Source organism: Petaurus breviceps, unplaced genomic scaffold, assembly GCF_028583685.1.
Source record: "Petaurus breviceps papuanus isolate PSGF00001 unplaced genomic scaffold, PetGlider_PUasm1.0 91133, whole genome shotgun sequence".
Taxonomy (NCBI): domain Eukaryota; kingdom Metazoa; phylum Chordata; class Mammalia; order Diprotodontia; family Petauridae; genus Petaurus; species Petaurus breviceps.
Genome location: NW_027187419.1, coordinates 31192825 through 31211418, shown reverse-complemented (window position 1 = coordinate 31211418; position 18594 = coordinate 31192825). Strand labels below are relative to the sequence as shown.

Here is an 18594-nt window from a genome sequence, read left to right as displayed (position 1 = left end):
ATCACCCCTTTCATTCCCTTCCCCCCTATTCTCCTGTAGGGTGAGATATCCTATTTAGTATGTATATCATTCCCTCCCTGAGCCAAATTCAATGAAAATAAGGTTGACCCATTCCCTTTTGCCTTCCTGTTCTTCCACTCCATTGTAACCATTTTCCCTTGCCTCTTCTATATGTGATAGTTTACCCCATTCTGTCTCTCCCCATCTCCTCACATTATATTCCTCTCTCACCTCTTAATTTCACCTTTTAAGTATCCTCTCTTCCTATTAAATTGATCCTGTGCCCTCTATCTATGTATACCTATAAACATATATACACACATTCACATATGTATTCATATACCCATATGCCCTCCTATATAGACATATATATATTTCTATTCCATTCAACCATTTTCATACTGAGATAAGTTTCATCAGTTACAATTATCATTTTTCCATTATAGGAATGTAAATAGTTCACCTTTGATAAGTTCCTTATGATTTCTTTTCCCTGTTTACCTTCCCGTGCTTCTCTTGCTCCTTGTATGTCAATGTCAAATTTTCTATATAAGTCTGTTTTTTTCATCAAGAATACTTGAAATACTGAATGACCATATTTTCCCCTGATACATGATACTCAGTTTTGCTGGGTAGGTGATTCTTGGTTTTAATCCCAGCTCCTTTGCCCTCCAGAATATCATATTCCAAGCCCTTCGATCCCTCAGTGTAGAACCTGCCAGATCCTGTTATCCTGATTGTGTTTCCACAATATTCAAATTGTTTCTTCCTAGCTGCTTGTAATATTCTCTCCTTGATCTGGGAATTTCAGAACCTGGCTATAATATTCCTAGGAGTTTTCTTTTGGGCATCTTTTTCAGGAGGTGATTGGTAGATTCTTTCAACCTCTCTTTTGCCCTCTGGTTCTAAAACATCAGGGCAATTTTCCTTGAGAATTTCTTGGAGGATGATTTCTAGGTTCTTTCTTTGATCATGACTTTCAGGTAGTCCAATGATTTTTAAATTATTTCTCCTGGAACTATTTTCCAGGTCAGTAGTTTTTCCAATGAGATATTTCACATTGCCTTCTATTCTTTCATCTGTTTGGATCTGTTTAACAGCATCTTGATTTCTCATAAAGTCACTAGCTTTCATTTGTTCCATTCTAATTGTGAAGGAATGATTCTCCTCAGTAAGCTTTTGAGATTTTTTTTCCATCTGGCAAATTTGACTTTTTAAGGCATTCTTCTCATTGGCTTTTTGAGCCTGTTTTGCCATTTGAGTTAGTCTATTTTTTAAGGTGTTATTTTCCTCAGTCAGGCTGTTGATTCTCATTTCATAAGTTACTTGCATCGTTCTCATTTCTCTTCCCAATTTTTCCTCCACTTCTCTTACTTGCTTCTTAAGGACCTCTATTGCCTATTAACCAGCTCTTATTTTTCTTTGAAGCTTTTGGTGCAGGAACTCTTGACTTCACTGTCTTCCTCCTGTTCCATACTTTGATCCTTTTTGTCACCAAAATAGGAATGTAAAGTTGGGTTGCTCTGATTATTTTGTTTTCTTTGCCTGCTTATGTTGCCACTCAATCACTCGACCCCTGGGCTTTTTGCCACAGTAGGACTCTGCCACCAGACAGGTGAGCTTCGTCCCAAATTCTGGGGCTTTCTTAGCTGCCAAAGGTACTAGTTGGGTGCCTTCTCTGAGACCTCCACATGCTCTGGTAAGCTGGTCACACACCCCAGGACCTCCACCCTGGACAGCAATCCAGATCCAAGTAGGTTAAAACAAGAGCGATTACCCCTCAGACTGGTTGCTTGGTCCCGCTACACTCTGTAGGCCAGAAGCTGAAGCTGCCACGTGAGGGCAGCTACAGGGCTGCAGGGCCTCAGCGGCTTCTTGCCCAGGGGCAAAGGCTGACCACACTCCCAACTACTGGATCCCAAAGTCCACACTACTGACCTCTCACTTTGTCCTTAGAATCTATGTGTTGATAATTCTGGAAACCACCACAGCTCCTGGTGATCTGGAGTCCCTCCAGCCTGTGGTTGGTCAGGCCCACCCTGGGGCTAAAACCTCTGCACGGGGCTGGGCTCAGCTTCCAGAGCCCTATGCTGGCCTATTCCTGCCAGGCTGTCCTCAGTGAGAGGTTAGCTTCTCTGTGTCATTTTGTGGGGTCTGTAGCTCCAAGGTTTCTTCGTAGTCCCCTTTTACATGAATTCAAGACCTCAGGATTTTAATAGAGGACAAATTATCAGTCAACAGTGGGATATCCTTAAAGGTTTTTCATTAGGGCAAGGACATAAAAAAAGTGATATAAAAATAGCTAATGCAGTATTAGACTGTATTCCTAGACATGTAGTTTTCAGAATAAGGAAATTAATAATCCCCCTGTATTGTATTCTATTTAGTAAATATCTAGAGAATTGTGTATAGTCTTGAGTGTCATGTGTTAAAAGGGATAAAACTATAATGTGTACAAGGGAGGGCTGTCACAGTGGTTACTCTTTAATAACATCATAGATCCATCAAAGTGTATAAAGTAATAACTTTAGTGATATTAGCCTTTTTTTAAAGCATTTCCAGATGTTTCCTGTATGGAGTGAGCTTCTTGATTTTTTTGAGTATAGAGCAGTTTCAATGAATATATATTGAATAATTGGATTTAAGACATGGATCAAGCACCTGTTATTGTATAGAACACCTTACTAGACAGTGCACTGGAAGATCTAAGATGAATATGAAGTGCTTCCTTCCCTCAGGTAGTTTTTAATATAGTAGGACAGACAAGACAAACACACAAATGACTACAATACAGAATAGAACCTAAGCATGTAACAATTTAAAATGCCAGTTTCTTTTTAAGAAAATGGTAACCCACTTCACCTCACTACTGTATTCTGTTCCCTACACGTTGCAGCTTCTTCACTTCATTTTTTAAAAATTCCTTCCCTTTGGTGTGTCACTCCTATCTCTGGAAGGTACTCTCCCATGCATATTGAATACTGAACTTTGAAAATAATGTCCACTAAAGCCCCTGTATCTCAATTGTCAATATGTTTGCACTACCATCATCCTAGTTCAGGCCTTGATCACCTCTATTGTAATGGTTTCTTAATTGATTTTCAAGAAATAAAACCTATTTTAAGTGGCTACTATGTGCATAGCATAATGCTAAGTTCCCGAGATTACAAGGCAAAAGATAAGTCAAAAAGCATGTACAAAATGTCTACTGTGTGTCAGGGACTTTGCTAAGAAGTGCTGGGTATACAAAGAAAGGCAAAATGCAATCCCTGTTTTCAAGAAGCTTCATAGTGTAATGAGGGAGACAGTATGCAAACAATTATATACAAAAAACATACATTCATGTTTGTGTGATAATTGCAAATAATCAGAACAGGAAAGCACTAGCATTAAGGGGTTTTGGGAAAGGTTTTTTGTAGAAAGTGACATTTTAGCCAGGACTTGAAGGAAGCCAGTGGGTGGAGATGATTTGATTTAGGAGGTGATAGGGAAACACTGGGATTTACTGAATTTGATGGCATGTAGTTAAGATGTGAAGTGGTGGCAGTGTCAAAGTAGAGAAGGGGGAGAATACAAGAGAAGTTATGTAGAATTTACAGGAGCTGAAAATGACACCTAAGTTGTGAGCCTGAGGAACTGGGAGGATGGTAGGGATTTTAATAGTAGTAGGAAGTTCTTAAGGGTGGAGGGAAGTTTTGGACATACTGAGTTTTACATGTTGGCAGGACATCATTTGAGATGTCCAGTAGAAGGCTGGAGATGAGGACTAGATAAATAGATCTGAGATGACAGATGCAAAGAGATGACAACTGAATTCATAAGTGTTGATATGATCAAGTGAAATGATATAGAGGGAGAACAGGGCCCAAGATAGACCTTTAGGGGATACCCATAATTCTCAAACAAGACTAAAATAAATTCTAGCAAAGGAGACTGAGGAGAACTAGGATGCGTTAGTTAGTTGGTAAAATCATTAAGGTCTAGAGAGAAGAAGATATCGAGGAAAAGAAGGTGATGAACAGTGTCAGAGGCTGCGGAGAAGTCTAGAGGATGAGCTTTGAGAAGCAACCATTACATTTGGCAATTAAGATATCACTGGTAACTTGGAGAGAACAGTTTTAGTTTAATGATGAGATCAGAAACCAGATTGTTAGAGTATTATAAAGAGAATGGGTAGAAAGAAAATAGAAGCACCTATTATAAAAATCCTTCTCAAGGGATTTAGCTACAAAAGGGAAGAAAGACATGACATTGGCTAACAGGAATGGCTAGATCAAGTGAAGGTCTTGAGGGTAGGAGGAATGACGAAGCAGCCATTAGGTAGGAAGAGCTTTAAGATAAGAGAGAGGGGGGAGATAGTGGAGAAGGCAATCTGCTGGATAAGTTGGAATAGAACAGGATTATTTGTGCAAGTAGAGGATTTGCTTGGCAAGGAGAAGGGCCATCTCTAAATGTGAGACAGGTGAAAGGGGGAGGGGGAAGGTATGCGAGTGATGGGAGATAAGGAGAAGGATCTTTCAATAAAAGGCCTATTTTTTTTTTTCATTAAAATATGAGGCAGAGTTGTCAGCTGGAAGGGAAAGGAAGACATGGAAGGTTTGAGGAGGGATGAAAAGATTTGGAAAGCTCTGTGGTAGGTGGGATAGTGAGTCGGTTAGATATCAAAGGATTGCTTTGTGTCTCAGTGAAGACTCAGTTGAGATTATGTAACATTTTCAGTGGACCCAATCTGAACAGCTGTGTGATTTTTCTCTAGTTCTGTTCGTAGGAATGAAGGCAGAGGATGGTAGGAGTAACACTCAAGAGAACATTTAACAGTGTAAAGTTTGAACTAATGCACCAAGGGGTCAAGTTAGGGAAGGAAGGACAGCATAGCTAGTGCAAGGGCGATGTCTTGGAAAGAACTGAAGAGATCAGGGATTGAAAGCCACGGTGAGAATGAAGAACGGGATTTGGGCTTGTGAAGTGGAGGTAGAGGAAGGATAACAACAGATTGAGATCAGAGGATGGAATTTCAGAGCTCCTGAATGTGGAAGTGGACGAAAATAAAACATCTTTATTTCTCCGGTGCCTCTATACCAACATATTCTTCGTACTACTGCTGTACCTCTTTCATCATTGTCATATCTTCACTCCAGAACCTCCAGTGGCTTTTCCAGCATCATTTGTCCAATAAAGTATAAATCAGTGCTGGTATTCAAAGCTTTCTATAATGGCAAGGATTTTGAACCCCACACTTAGCAAGGTAAGGAAAGAGAATAATTTTAAAAAAGAATGACAGAGAAATAGAAATTCTGCCTAAGGCACTTAGGACAGGATGGGCAAATGGGAAGAAAGGGAAAAAAGCTAGTGGGGGGGGGGGTAATGTAATCAAAACTAATCATAGGATCAACTTTTGCTGGCTTTGAAGAGGAAGGAAATAACTAAAATAAAACAAATAATGAACATAATCATAACCTTAAATGTGAATGGCTTAAACAATCTAATAAAAGAAAAGAGAGACCAGATAGTTAACAAAACCTCACAATTTGTTGATATATCATCTAAAAATAACATGGGCTATGGTTTTAGGATAGGCATATGTTATCATATCTGGCCACTGTGTTTGTTTTACTTAAGCATACCTTGTTACAAAGGAGAAGGTCATTGTGAAATTGCAGAAATTATTTTTAAACATCAACAGAATATTTAATTAAAGAAAATAAATGAGGACTGGGGAAGTGGTTAATTAAGAGGTAGATAGGAAAGACCTTTAAGTGGTATAGGAGTAAAAATACTGAGTTGGTAGGATTTAATCAGAATAAATTGAAGAATTAACTGGTTCCAAAGTTCCAGTCACAGTGTTTGTGAGTTGGAATGTTGGCATCTTGGTACGTGTCCTCATAGACCACTCCTGAGTGTTCTCTCTCTGATGGCTGCATTGGAATTTCCCCATGGGGGAAGCAAAGGGTCTGGAGTGCTGCCCTCAAAAATCGTCTGTTCCCAGGTGCTTCCAGTTCTCTGATAGAAGGTTTTCAGTATCCCATTGGTGAAAGAGGATGGAGCTGGAGTGTAAGCCTCATGAATCATGGTCTCCAGGATCTTTAATTGCTTTCTGATAATGGCTGTGGAATTTTGTTTTTTGTTTTTTTTAATTAGGGAAAGAAAGGAAAGGACTGGAAAATAGATTGGTTTTTTCCAAAATAGGGAAAGAATTCACAGGTTCATTCAAATGATTTCTTCTCCTTTTTTTTTTTGAAGACAAATAAGTCCACACCCCAAAATGTGGAAGAAGCACAAAAGACAATGCATTTCACAGAGTTATTTCTGTCACAAGATGTAGGGAGTAATCATCAGGAAGAGTTTAATCATGCAGATAAGAGCAAATGTGATGACAGTGAATTGCTTTTGGAAGACATCAATCCAGATCCAAACCACATGGGTAAGGAAAGCTATTTGTTTTTATTTTATTGATTTTGTCTCAATGACAGCTTCCTATCTATCTTATATTAATTGGGTGGAAGATTTATCACATATTGATGTTATTTGCTATTGATGTAGATGTGCGTAATATTTTGGTTTGACAGGTCAATTACAAAACAGAGAACTAAGGCACAGACTTTCAAAACCACCTGTAGCAAAAATCAGATCAGGACTAGATTTAAATCAGCATGAACTTAGTGCTATTCAAGAAGTAGAATCACCAAAAAGTGGCAGTGCTTCTGTTCGAGGTAAGGACATGTTCACTAATATCAAATTTTTAAAATTTGGCAAGCTTCTAATAACTTATAAGGGGTTAAAATATTTCCAGGCATATTTCCTTACCACAGTTGTTGAATTGAAAGTTTCATGTCCTATCCCATTTTCTCCTTTCTTTCTGGAATATGGGCTATGGTAAACTTGCTATTTAAATATGTAGTTATTTTGCATATGAAGGGTTAAAATTTATATTACCATTATCCTTCCTGCTGTTTAGTCATCTTTCATTGAACTTTCTCTTAAGGCTATGCTGATCTTTCAGTTGTTCAAGTTTGCAACTTTATCTTTGTCTTGCCCTTTTCTCTCCCATATTCATCTAGTTGACTGCCTCCATCCATAATGCCTTTAATCCACTTCCTTTTCTCCACTGACCATAATCACCATCATAGTTCATATCCTTATTCTATCTCATCTAGATTATTATAGTTGTTCTTCAGTTATCTTCAGTTGTATCCTAGTCTTTGTGACCCCATTTGGGTTTTTCTTGGCAAAGATACTAGACTGTTTTGCCATTTCTTTCTTTACCTCATTTTATGGAATAGGAAACTGAGGTAAACAGGGTTAAGTGACTTGCCCAGGGTCATACAATTGGTAAGTGTCAGAGGCCATATTTGGACTCAGGAAGGTGAATCATGACTTCAGGTCTGGCCCACTGTCCACTATGCCACCTGCCTGCCTGTGCATGCATGTTCCCTTTCATACATTTAAGCTGTACTAGCTTTTACCATAACTTAGTATTCCATTCTTATCTGTTCCTTTGCACAAGCTGTCCCCCATTTTTGGAATGCACTGCCCCCTCATCTTTATCAATTAACATCCATAACTTTATTTAAGACTGAGCTCCAGTACCACTGTCAAAAGAAATGTTTTCTGATTTCTTCTAGTTGTTGGGTTTTTTCACCCCTTGGAAATTATATTTTATTTTTCTGTGTCCAGCCATATCATTCTCCTACTCAGTAAACTCCAGTAACTCCCTCTTGCTTAGAGGACCAAATAAAAACTCTATTTGACATATAAAACCCTTCACAACCTAGCCCCAGCCTGTCTTTCCAGTCTCATATTGTATTACCCTCCTTTCTATATTTAGTAGCCTAGCAAATCTGACCTTCTTGGTGTTCCTCACCTATAGCATTATGTCTTCTATCTCCTATGCTGTCCTGGCCTGTTATGGCTGAAATGAACTCCCTCCTCATACTACCTCTTAGAATCCTTAGAAGCAAATAAGGACATCTGTTGCTTTAAAATTAAAGCATCTAAGAATTGGGAAGAACAAGGATTCCCTGGACTACATTCTCACGAGTTGAGCAGATAGCTCACTTCTGCTTTAATATCTCCAGTCTAATTATAGAATCTGCTACCTCCCGAGGCAGGTCATTACAATTTATCTTCTCTAATTGTTAGAAATCCTTTATGGTGAGTCAAGACATTGCTCTTTTTAGATTCCACTCATCAATCCTAGTTCTGTTCCCTGAGCAAAGCTGAACATACATGATGTCAGATCTACATTACAACCCTTCATATCCTTGGAGAGAGCTGTCATGTCCTTTCTGAGCTATCTGTTCTCTAAACTAAGCATCCTCAAATCTTTCGCATGTTTCTTGTGTAGCATAATCTTAAATCTTTTCACTATTCTGTAATCCTTTCTCTGGACATAAAATTGATCCATGCCTATATAAAATGTGGTACCCTGAACTGAACACAGAACTCAAGATGTTATAAGAACAGGACCAAATACCATGGAACTATCTTCATTTTGAACATTGTACTTCTCTAAACATAACCTAAGATCAACCTGATTTGGATACAGTAGCCTTCATGTATCACTGCTCGTTCATATTAGATGTACACCCTGCCAAAATTCTGTGGTCTTTTTCACAGAAATTTTTATCTAGCCCACCCCACCTTCATCTTGTACTGTATAAATCAGTTGATATTTGTCTACTGATTTAGTAATTTTTCATTTCAGAGAAGAGAGAATGTTACAGAGAGGCTGCTTCCAGATCATCTTCAAGTGACTTGGATTCTAGCAGTCATGAAGAAATTATCAATCAAGATAGAGATCCTGTCAGGATTTCAATAAGCCAGTACCTGAGTTTGGGGGATAGATCACAAGATAGTACTGAGGCTAGTCGCCTGCAGCCTGCAAAGCCAGTTTATAGAAGTAGTAATGATGGTATGTATCAGTCAGGTAAGAGATGAATAAGTTGATTAATAGTCTTATTATCTTTCCCAGCTCAGCTAAACCCTCACCTTCACAACAAGCACAATCATAGTCTATCCCTTCTCTAAGCAGTTATTTTTAAATTATACTACATAACACTGGACTGTGATATGGTTGCCTTGTTTTACATGTGTTAGTCTTATTCACCAGATGGATTCAGATTTTGGAGGGTAGGAATTATTGTTTATCTTTATTATTATGTCTCCTAATGTCCTGATCACATGTTGAGTGTTTAATGTATACATCTTAACAGATTAGGAAGGAATAGTGTCAGTAAATGGCAGTAGGACCTCTGGGTAGAACATTTCTTTTCTTAGAAGCTCAGTTTTCTCATCCATAAAATGAGATGGTTGGGCATGATGGTCTCTAAGATTGCTTATGGGTTAGATGGCTTCTAACCCATAATCTATAATTCTGTGAACTCTTAGTTTACCAAAATACTTGGGTAATATGCTTGGTATATTAAATATTAATTTAATATATTAATAACATTTTATATTTAATATGTAATAATATTAAATATAATATATTTACTAAAATACTTGTAAATATAGAGGGAAAAAAAAAACCCACATTTTATAAAGGCATGGATCAATTTTATGTCCAGAGAAAGGATTATAGCATAGTGAAAAGATTTAAGATTATGCTACACAAGTATATATAATGGAGCCAAGATGGCAGCGTGGAAGCAGGAAATTCCGTTACCTTCCCCCCAGCCACCTCAAATACCTATAAAATATGACTCTAAACAAATTTTAGAGCTATAGAACCCACAAAGTGACAGAAACAAATCTCCCACTGAAGGCATCATTTTGCATCTGTGAAATGAGTGAGTTGAACTTACTGGTCTTTGAGGACTTTTAGCAATAAAATTCCTTGAACCTAAGAAAGGAGAGAAAAATAGCCCATGTCTGTCTATATCATCTAGAAACCTTCAGTGACTCTCTTGTCTGTGGGATAAAATATAAACTCCTGTAATGTTAATAGGATAAGATCTTCCCCACCCATTAATAGGCCTCATGTAGAGGCCATTAAAGGAAGCTTGCTTGTAGGAAGGCATTCACACCTTTTGCATTGAGTCATGAGAGGTGTGATGCCTTCTGGCTCTAAGAAGTATATATGTGTACATTCTGTCTCTCTCGCTCTCGCGTCGAGATTCTGAGTGCCTATATGTTCACAGCTCCCTTCCTACTCAGATGTTAAGGCTTTCTTGTTCCAGGGATGTATGTAAAGTGTATAGTTGATTCAGAGAGTCAGAGCCCTGTCTGTTGGTCTTTATTTCTCTGCTTGTATTTTTTCTGTATTTGCTTTGTATTTTCCATGAACTTCAGGGTGCTGACTTTTCCCCTGAACTAGTGAATGTAATTAAAAGAGATTGTTGACCCCTTAAACAGCTATCTTTCTTGGTAAAGCAGATCTATGGTTGCCGTTACAACGCTTTTCCAGACTTAATGCACACTATTCTCCTTCATATACTCTGTGTTCCAAGCATACTACACTAGGGGAGGAGGGGAAGGGTTCAAGTAGGATGGTTGTTGAATGAGGGTGTGACTGTTCATATGTGTGTTTAGAGTTATCGTTTCAGAGCATCGTTGAAAATGTTCTCTGTTCTTATCCTGAATTCAGTCAGTCAATAAGGATTTAATTTATTGCGCACCTGCTGTGTCCTAGACATGAAAATTTGAGAGATACAAAGAAAGGCAAAAGATAGTCCCTGTTCTCACGGAGCTCAATCTCACGAAAAAACAACATGAAAACAACTCTATACAGACAATATATACAGAATAAATGGGAGTTACTCAGCAGAGGGAAGACACTAGTGTTAAGGGGGATTAGGAAAGACTTCTTATAGAAGGTGAAATCGGAATATACTTACCTCTTTTTTACCTATTGGAATTTTTCTCTCCCTTCAAACCCAATTCAGCTGCCACCTCCAAAAGTCTTTGCTGAAAGTAATATCTCCTTAAATGTTTTGGAATATCTTATCTAAATCTCTTACCATTGTCATATTTCATGTAGGATCGTTTATTTGTGTGAATACATTTTCCCATTTTTAAATTGTAAATTTATTGTGGGTGAGGGCTATTAGTTTTTATTTTTGTGTTGCCAGAGAGCCAGCATTGCAGTGATAGAAAACTAACCTTAAAGTGAGGATTCCTGGATTCATGTCCTGCCTAATATGTAGGACACACCTTGTACCGTGTCTTACATATAGTGAAAATTTAATGTTTTCTTAACTGACTTGAAATGGAATTAAACTAACTTAAAATTTCATTTTTAATTTTCAGCTTCAGGCCAGGCCAAGGATGTTGTAAATGAGAATCATGGGTTACTCAGTCATGCTACTGATTTGGAGCAGAAAGTACTTGTATATCCTGGTTCAGCTTTTAAGCCAAAAAAGGTTAGTAATAAGGAAGAATGCAGTGTAGCTTTTGAAGAGATATACTTTTCTTTGTGTGTATGATTTTTAAAAAATAATCTTGTTAATTGAAATGAAAAACTATGAATATGGTATCCTCTGAGATCTGCTCTTGTTGAAGTAGATCAGTGATGAAAAATAGCCAAATATGAGCATCATGAGACCTTCTGGTCTTTGTGGTGCATGATCTGTATATGTTTCTGAGAAGCAAAAGAAGTTAGATTGGTTTGGGGTGTGTGAGAATATGAAAAAGTGACAAGTGAGAATGAAACTTGTTGAGTTGAGGGGGGTGTGTGCGTGCATGTGTGTAAGAGTGTGCGTGTGTGTGTGTAAGTATGTTAAGGGTAAGGTTACTCAGTTCTGGGCAATGATGAAAACACCTTTTTTGCTGACCTTTTAATTGTGAAGGTTTCTACACTTGAACTGAGCTCAGAATTGATATTACTAGTATTAGTGATTTCTTCATGATCTGGACAGCTGTGTGATTTCTTGTTCTTTTGTTTGCTTTGTTTTTTTTTTAGATAGTGCCATCCATACCATGGCCCACTAATGACTTTGTTTCCCAGTCTCATGCACAGGAGCTACAAGATGACCAATCATCTTCATTAACAGTGTCTAGTGGGAGCTTTTTAAGTAATGAAAAGTCTCATTTAAACCTTGCAAATTCAGGTAACAATGCATTAATGTGAGCCTAAATAAATGAAAATGCTAATATAGGTATCTGTTTCACTTTCCTCAAGGCAATTTTGTATGTTGCTACCTTGTTACCTTATTAAGACTGTCTGAAGTTTAATTCTTCACCATTCTCAGTCTGGCCTTCAAGAGTCTTTATTATAATTCTCCCATCTTATCTTAATATTTCCTAACACAACCATTCTGTTCAAGTTAGGCCAATTCTTTCTCCATGCATATTCCTTTCTTTTGTTTATTCTTCCTCCTTTCTCCTTAATGACCTTACTCATCCTTGCCACTGTGAATCCTTTATTTATATTAGGGCCCAGTTCATGTCACACTTCATGAGATATTCTCTAGCCAAACCCAGACTCCAGTGAGCTTTCCTATTGCACAGTATTGCATTTGATTGTATGCAACTAATTTTTTTGTTTGTTAACTATTTCATGTAAATCTACCTTCCTAGTAAATTGTATCTTTCATGTTTGTCGGCCAGTACTAACTATATACTAGGCTATTATTGAATAGTGATGATCTTTCTCTGCAGGAGTAACTACAGTCAACTTTGTATTTCATCACTTTGATCAGTAAAATTTGATTTGAAGAATAAGTTCCCAATTCATCTGAATAGTAGAGATTCTGATTTTGGAGGTTTATCCCTTTTACCTCATAATTTTTCCAGATACCCGTCTATTTCACCTTACAAATAAATCAGTGTTGCATCAAACTTTTAGTTTTAATCATACTAATGAAGTTGCATTTATTTTTAACGCTAAATCTCAAAACTAAATTATTATTCATGGTTGGTACAGAGTTTCAATCATGTTGTATCCATTAGTACTATAATCAATGGGCTTTTACGGTTTCCCAGTAAATATGTCTTAATGTGGCACAGTATAAAATGCTTAGGTATTTTAACTAAGTTCAGAAATTTTCATATTTATTTTCCAGTAATACAAAACCAAGATGACAAGATTCTATTGTTTGAGAAATGAAAAAAGTCTTGAGGTCTACACTTGTTATTTGTCCTTTGTTTTTGAAGAGGACCAGTGACATCACAGGGTGATGTCTTGACTTGTGTATAAATTGGATTTAAGTGAGGCAAACTGAGCGAAGTCGTTAGCCTCACTCTGCCTTCTAGTGGCAAGATAAAGTCAGGAAAATTGGCTATGGTTCTGAATGCATTGGTTGGCCTTGGTGTCTTCAATGTCTGACCAAGCTCTAAGCTCTCCACAGTTCTTGCTTCAACCACCTTTCTTTCATAGCTGTTGGAACAAGTTGTTCTCATTTGTCCATTCAGCAAGGCAAGTCTTCACTTGTTTGAGGTAGACATCCCCCTAATTCACCGATGGGTTTGAGGCCTATTAATTACCCTACCTGGTGTTTAGCTTGTCTGAGACCAGGGTATGGCTGTTATGTATAGTACAGTTTCTTGGAGCTACAGGTGAGAGTTGTATGGCAGGTGGACACCAAAGGTGGATGAGCAGTCCTGAAAAGGTCTCAGTAGCTCCTCATACAGAGGTGCTAGTCTTCCTTTGAACATACATAAAAGATGGAAGTTTTCTCTAGCCATGCTACTTGCATCTTGTACTTTAATGCTATTTAAATCACTGTTTAGAGCTTTCAACTTCAGTGAACTTTAGCTGTGCAGAGTGGTGAAATAAGGGACTTAGTGAAAAAGCAACCTGGGGCTGAATGGTGTGTAACTGAGAGAAGAAGAGATAAATCCTTCTTTCCCTCTTCCTTTATATTTATTATTCCCGTCTTCATTATTATTAGCTTTATAATTGATTCTTAGCTGAACTCTTTAAAAGCAAAGGTCATATGAAAGCGCTCTATCTTCTGATCATCCTTAGGTTTGGGGTTTGTAGCACTGGAAGCTTCATTGGTCTTTGGTCATTGAGTATTATTGCAATCTTAAATAGTCCAGATAATGAAGGTCTGACCTTTTATCAAATAACTTTGTTGATAATATTAAAGCGGGGGGGAAGGGAACCAAAATTTTCTTTTTTACTTGAATTGTCCCAGAGTACAACAGTATAATCTCATTCACAGCATTTATTTAGAGTTTATGTTGAGTAGTTTAAAATTGCTCTCTTTTTCCAAAGATTCTAATGGTTGTTCTTGACTTTACAGAATTAGAACAAACTTTTCCACATTTACATCATCAGCTCCTTCATGCTCTAGAACCAAGGCCTGACTTGAATTTATCATCATCACTTTCTCAGTCTGGACTTTCTCAAGACCTGAGCAAGGTATTTGACATATTATGTATTAATAGAACTTTTAAAAATAAGTTGTTATTATAATGGAATTTATTACTGTTATTATAATGTAATTTGTCCTATGAGAAGAGAGGCAAATGAGAATTGGGAAGAGAAAGAAAGAAAGAAAGAAAGAAAGAAAGAAAGAAAGAAAGAAAGAAAGAAAGAAAGAAAGAAAGAAAGAAAGAAAGAAAGAAAGAAAGAAAGAAAGAAAGAAAGAGAAAGAAAGAAAGAAAGAAAGAGAGAGAGAGAAAACTGAAAGTACTGTGTAAAAAAAACACCAAGGGCACAAAATGCAGAATCTTGAAAAAAAGACATTTTCATGTAGTGGTTTTTAAGTTGGAATTGTGTTTGAACATGAAAACTATTCTTCTGTTAACCTGTGTTAGGTTATGGTATTTGTCAGTGTGATATTAATGTGAAAGCATCATAACAATGACCACATAGGCTGTCATATGTCATATTTTTGTTGTTTTTTTTTTAACTTACATGTGCGTTTCCATCAGACCACATACCCTTCAACCCCTGAAAGCCAAGATACATCCGAGTCTCATGAAAGCGCAACCTCCACCACAGTTTTGAGGGCCAGCCTTCATTCTTCTCTTGACATAAACTTGCATTCTGCTATGAATAGAATAGGTGTGACTCTTGATTCCTCCCAAACTGAAGATTTTCCTAAGGAAAAAATGATTTGCGGTACGTATGATCTAGGCAATTAAATAAGTTAAGATAAAAACCTAGTTGGTAAGATTTCTTGGTTATCCTGAGGCCAAATGTAACATCATAGGCTTAGAAGGATCTCTTCAAAGAATTAGACTTTGGCAAATTCGTTATTCTTTATTTTTCTTTTCCACATTATCTCTTTGTTTTCTTTCTGATTATCCTTTCTTTACCATCTGGAAATTGTTCCCACATATTCACAGTGATTTTTTTTTCCAGAAATAATGGAATTTATTTACCCAGTCTTCAAAAAACTCATAAAACATAAATTACTATTAAAGTCCAAACAGATTTATAAGAACAGCTAGAAAATTGCTTAAAAAAGCAGTCTTGTAGAAAGTAGAATTAGAACAACATGGATGATAATCCAGAATAAGTTTCAAAATGAATATATAAGTTGAATATTAAGATCATGCCAGGAAAATAAATGGAGGGAGAGTAGATCATATACCTTTCTATTCTATGGGTAGGAGATGGCTTCTTAACCAAACAAGTGCTAGAAGTAATTATAAAAGGTAAAATTGATAATTTTGATTGTATTGATATGAAAAAACTTATTTACAAACAAAATTAAAATATCGAGGATAGGAAGATAATTAGTCAAATTGGAAGATATCTTTTTTTTTTATCAAATGCTTTATTCTAGTTTACATTATTCATTTCCACAAGATTTTGAGTTACAAATTTTCTCCCCGGTTTTCCCCTACCCACCGCCACAAAATAGCCATCCCACCGGATATCCCCTCCTCCAATCTGCTCTCTCCTGTATCTTATCCCATACCCCCTCCAACTTTCCAGTAGGGCACGGTGGATCTCTATGCCCCAGTGCCTGTATATCTTATTTCCCATTTACATGTAAAATTATATTGATAATAGTACATATATATATTTTAAATACTTGATTTTAAAACTTTGAATTCCAGATTCATTTCCTTCCTCCTTTGTCACCCACCCTTACTGGGAAGATAGGGAATTCAATATAGGATGTACATGTATAGCTATGCAAAACACTCCCATATTAGATATATTGTAAAATCTACATTTTTATATATTTACCTCTATAAGGGAAAATAAATATAAAAAAAGACTATATTTCCCTCCCTCCTATCCCACCTCCCACTTGTTCTGTTCTCTACTTTGATCCTGTCCCTTTTCAAAAGTGGGTGGTTCCAACTTCCCTGTCCCCCCAGCCTACCCTCCCTTTCATCATCCCCCCTCTGATCCCCTTCCCCCCTACTCTCCTGTAGGGTGAGATATCCTATATAGTGTGTGTCATTCCCTCCCTAAGCCAAATTCAAAGAGAATAAGGTTGACCCATTCCCTTTTGACTTCCTGTTCTTCCCCTCCATTGTAACCATTTTCCCTTATCTCTTCAATAGGAGATAGTTTACCCCATTCAGTCTCTCCCCATCTCCTCTCATTATATTCCTCTCTCACCTCTTAATTTCGCCTTTTTGGTATCATCCCTTCCCATTAAACTGGTCCTGTGCCCTCTATCTATGTATACCTGTACACATATATACACACATTCACATATGTATTCATATGCCCATATACCCTCCTATATAGACATATGTGTGTGTGTTATTATATAATATATTTCTATTCCCTTCAATTATTCTCATATTGAGAAAAGTTTCATTAAGTTACAATTATCATTTTTCCATGTAGGAATGTAAATAGTTCAACTTTGACAAGTTCCTTATGATTTCTTTTCCCTGTTTACCTTCCCATGCTTCTCTTGCTTCTTGTATCTCAATGTCAGATTTTCTATTCAATTCTGGTTTTTTCATTAAGAATACTTGAAAGTCCTCTATTCCATTGAATGACCATATTTTCCCCTGAAACATGACACTCAGTTTTGCTGGGTAGGTAATTCTTGATTTTAATCCCAGCTCCTTTGACTTTCGGAACATCATATTCCAAGCCCTTCGATCCCTCAGTGTGGAAGCTGCCAGATCCTGTGTTATCCTGATTGTGTTTCCACAATATTCAAATTGTTTCTTCCTGGCTGCTTGTAATATTCTCTCCTTGATCTGGGAATTTCAGAACCTGGCTATAATATTCCTAGGAGTTTTCTTTTGGGGATCTTTTTCAAGAGGTGTTCAGTGGATTCTTTCAACCTCTATTTTGCCCTCTGGGTCTAAAACATCAGGGCAATTTTCCTTGAAGGATGATTTCTAGGGTGTTGTTTTTTTTTTTGATCATGGCTTTCAGGTAGCCTAATAATTTTAAAATTATCTGTCCTGGATCTATTTTCCAGGTCAGTGGTTTTCCCAGTGAGATATTTCACATTGCTTTCTATTTTTTCATTTGTTTAGATCTGTTTCTTGTATTTTTCTTTAGATCTTTATCTTGATTTCTCATATAGTCACTAGCTTCCATTTGCTCCAATCTAATTCTGAAGGAATGATTCTCTTCAGTGAGCTTTTGAGATTCTTTTTCCATCTGGCAAATTTGGCTTTTTAAGGCATTCTTCTCCTCATTGGCTTTTTGAGCCTCTTTTGCCATTTGAGTTAGTCTATTTTTTAAGGTGTTATTTTCTTCAGTCAGGTTGTTGACTGTCATTTCATAATTTTCTTGCATCATTCTCATTTCTCTTCCCAATTATTCCTCCACTTCTCTTATTTGGTTTTCAAAATCCCTTTTAAGCTCCTCTGTGGCCTGTAACCAGCTCGTATTTTTCTTGGCAGCTTTTGGTGCAGGAGTTCTGACTTCACTGTCTTCCTCCTGTTCCATGCTTTGATCCTTTTTGTCCCCAAAGTAGGAGTCTAATGGTGGATTCCTCTGTTTTCTTTGCTTCTCTCATTTACTCATGTTGCCACTCAATTACTTGACTTTTGGGCTTTTTGCCGCAGTAGGACTCTGCTACCAGACAGGGGAGCTTTGTACCAAATGCTGGGGTTTTCTAAGCTGCCAAAGGTATTAGTTGGGGCCTCTCTGAAGCCTCCACACACTCTGGCAAGCTGATTACATACCCTAGGACCTCCACCCTAGACCTCAATCCAGATCCAAGCAGGTTAAAGCAAGAGCGATTATCCCTCAGACTGGTTGCTTGGTCCCCCTACAGTCTGCAGGCCAGGAGCTGCCACATGGTGGCAGCCACGGCACCTCAGCTGCTTCTTCCTCCAGGGGATAAAGGTTGACCGCACTCCCAATTACTGGATCCCAAAGTCCACACTGTACTGATCTCTCACTTTGTCTTTAGCATCTATAGGTTGATAATTCTGGAAACTGCCATAGCTGCTGGTGATCTGAAGTCCCTCCAGCCTGTGGCTGGTCAGGCCCGCCCTGGGGCTAAAACCTTCGGCTGGCACAGGGCTGGGGTCAGCTTGCGCTGCACTGGCTGTTCTCTGCCAGCCTGCCAGGCTATCCTCAGTGGGAGTTTAGCTTCTCTGTGTCATTTGTGGGTTCTGTAGCTCCAAAGTTTGTTCAGAGTGACCTTTTACATGAATTGGAGGTGGTGGGAGCCAGAGCCCAGTGGAAGCCCTGTTTCTACTCAGCCTCCTGCTCACAGTGAATATTTTTAAGTGCAGGTTTCCTTAGGACACGTTATGATT

The 18594-nt window shown here is 37.7% G+C and overlaps 1 protein-coding gene and 2 non-coding genes across 12 annotated transcripts in view; all 3 read left to right on the top strand.

Annotated features, from left to right (window-relative positions):
* The window catches only part of CEP295 (centrosomal protein 295), a 97654-nt gene that overhangs the window by 39027 nt on the left and 40033 nt on the right, over positions 1 to 18594 (top strand). For 9 of the 10 annotated variants that reach the window (XR_011166767.1, XM_069080214.1, XM_069080212.1 and 6 more), the window contains 7 exons: positions 6241 to 6421; positions 6567 to 6710; positions 8705 to 8926; positions 11248 to 11360; positions 11900 to 12047; positions 14187 to 14305; positions 14821 to 15010. Coding sequence is in view for 9 of the 10 variants with exons in the window: in XM_069080214.1 (XP_068936315.1) it covers positions 6241 to 6421; positions 6567 to 6710; positions 8705 to 8926; positions 11248 to 11360; positions 11900 to 12047; positions 14187 to 14305; positions 14821 to 15010 (1117 nt within the window). In the remaining variant the exon portion in view is untranslated. The remainder of the gene's footprint in view (positions 1 to 6240; positions 6422 to 6566; positions 6711 to 8704; positions 8927 to 11247; positions 11361 to 11899; positions 12048 to 14186; positions 14306 to 14820; positions 15011 to 18594) is intronic. The other variant, XM_069080208.1, reaches the window with a different exon arrangement.
* On the top strand, positions 11502 to 11584 carry LOC138155619 (small nucleolar RNA U2-19). The gene has a single exon (XR_011166905.1). It is a non-coding gene; the product is annotated as a small nucleolar RNA U2-19 (small nucleolar RNA).
* LOC138155617 (small nucleolar RNA U2-30) lies at positions 11741 to 11810 on the top strand. Its single transcript, XR_011166903.1, has one exon. It is a non-coding gene; the product is annotated as a small nucleolar RNA U2-30 (small nucleolar RNA).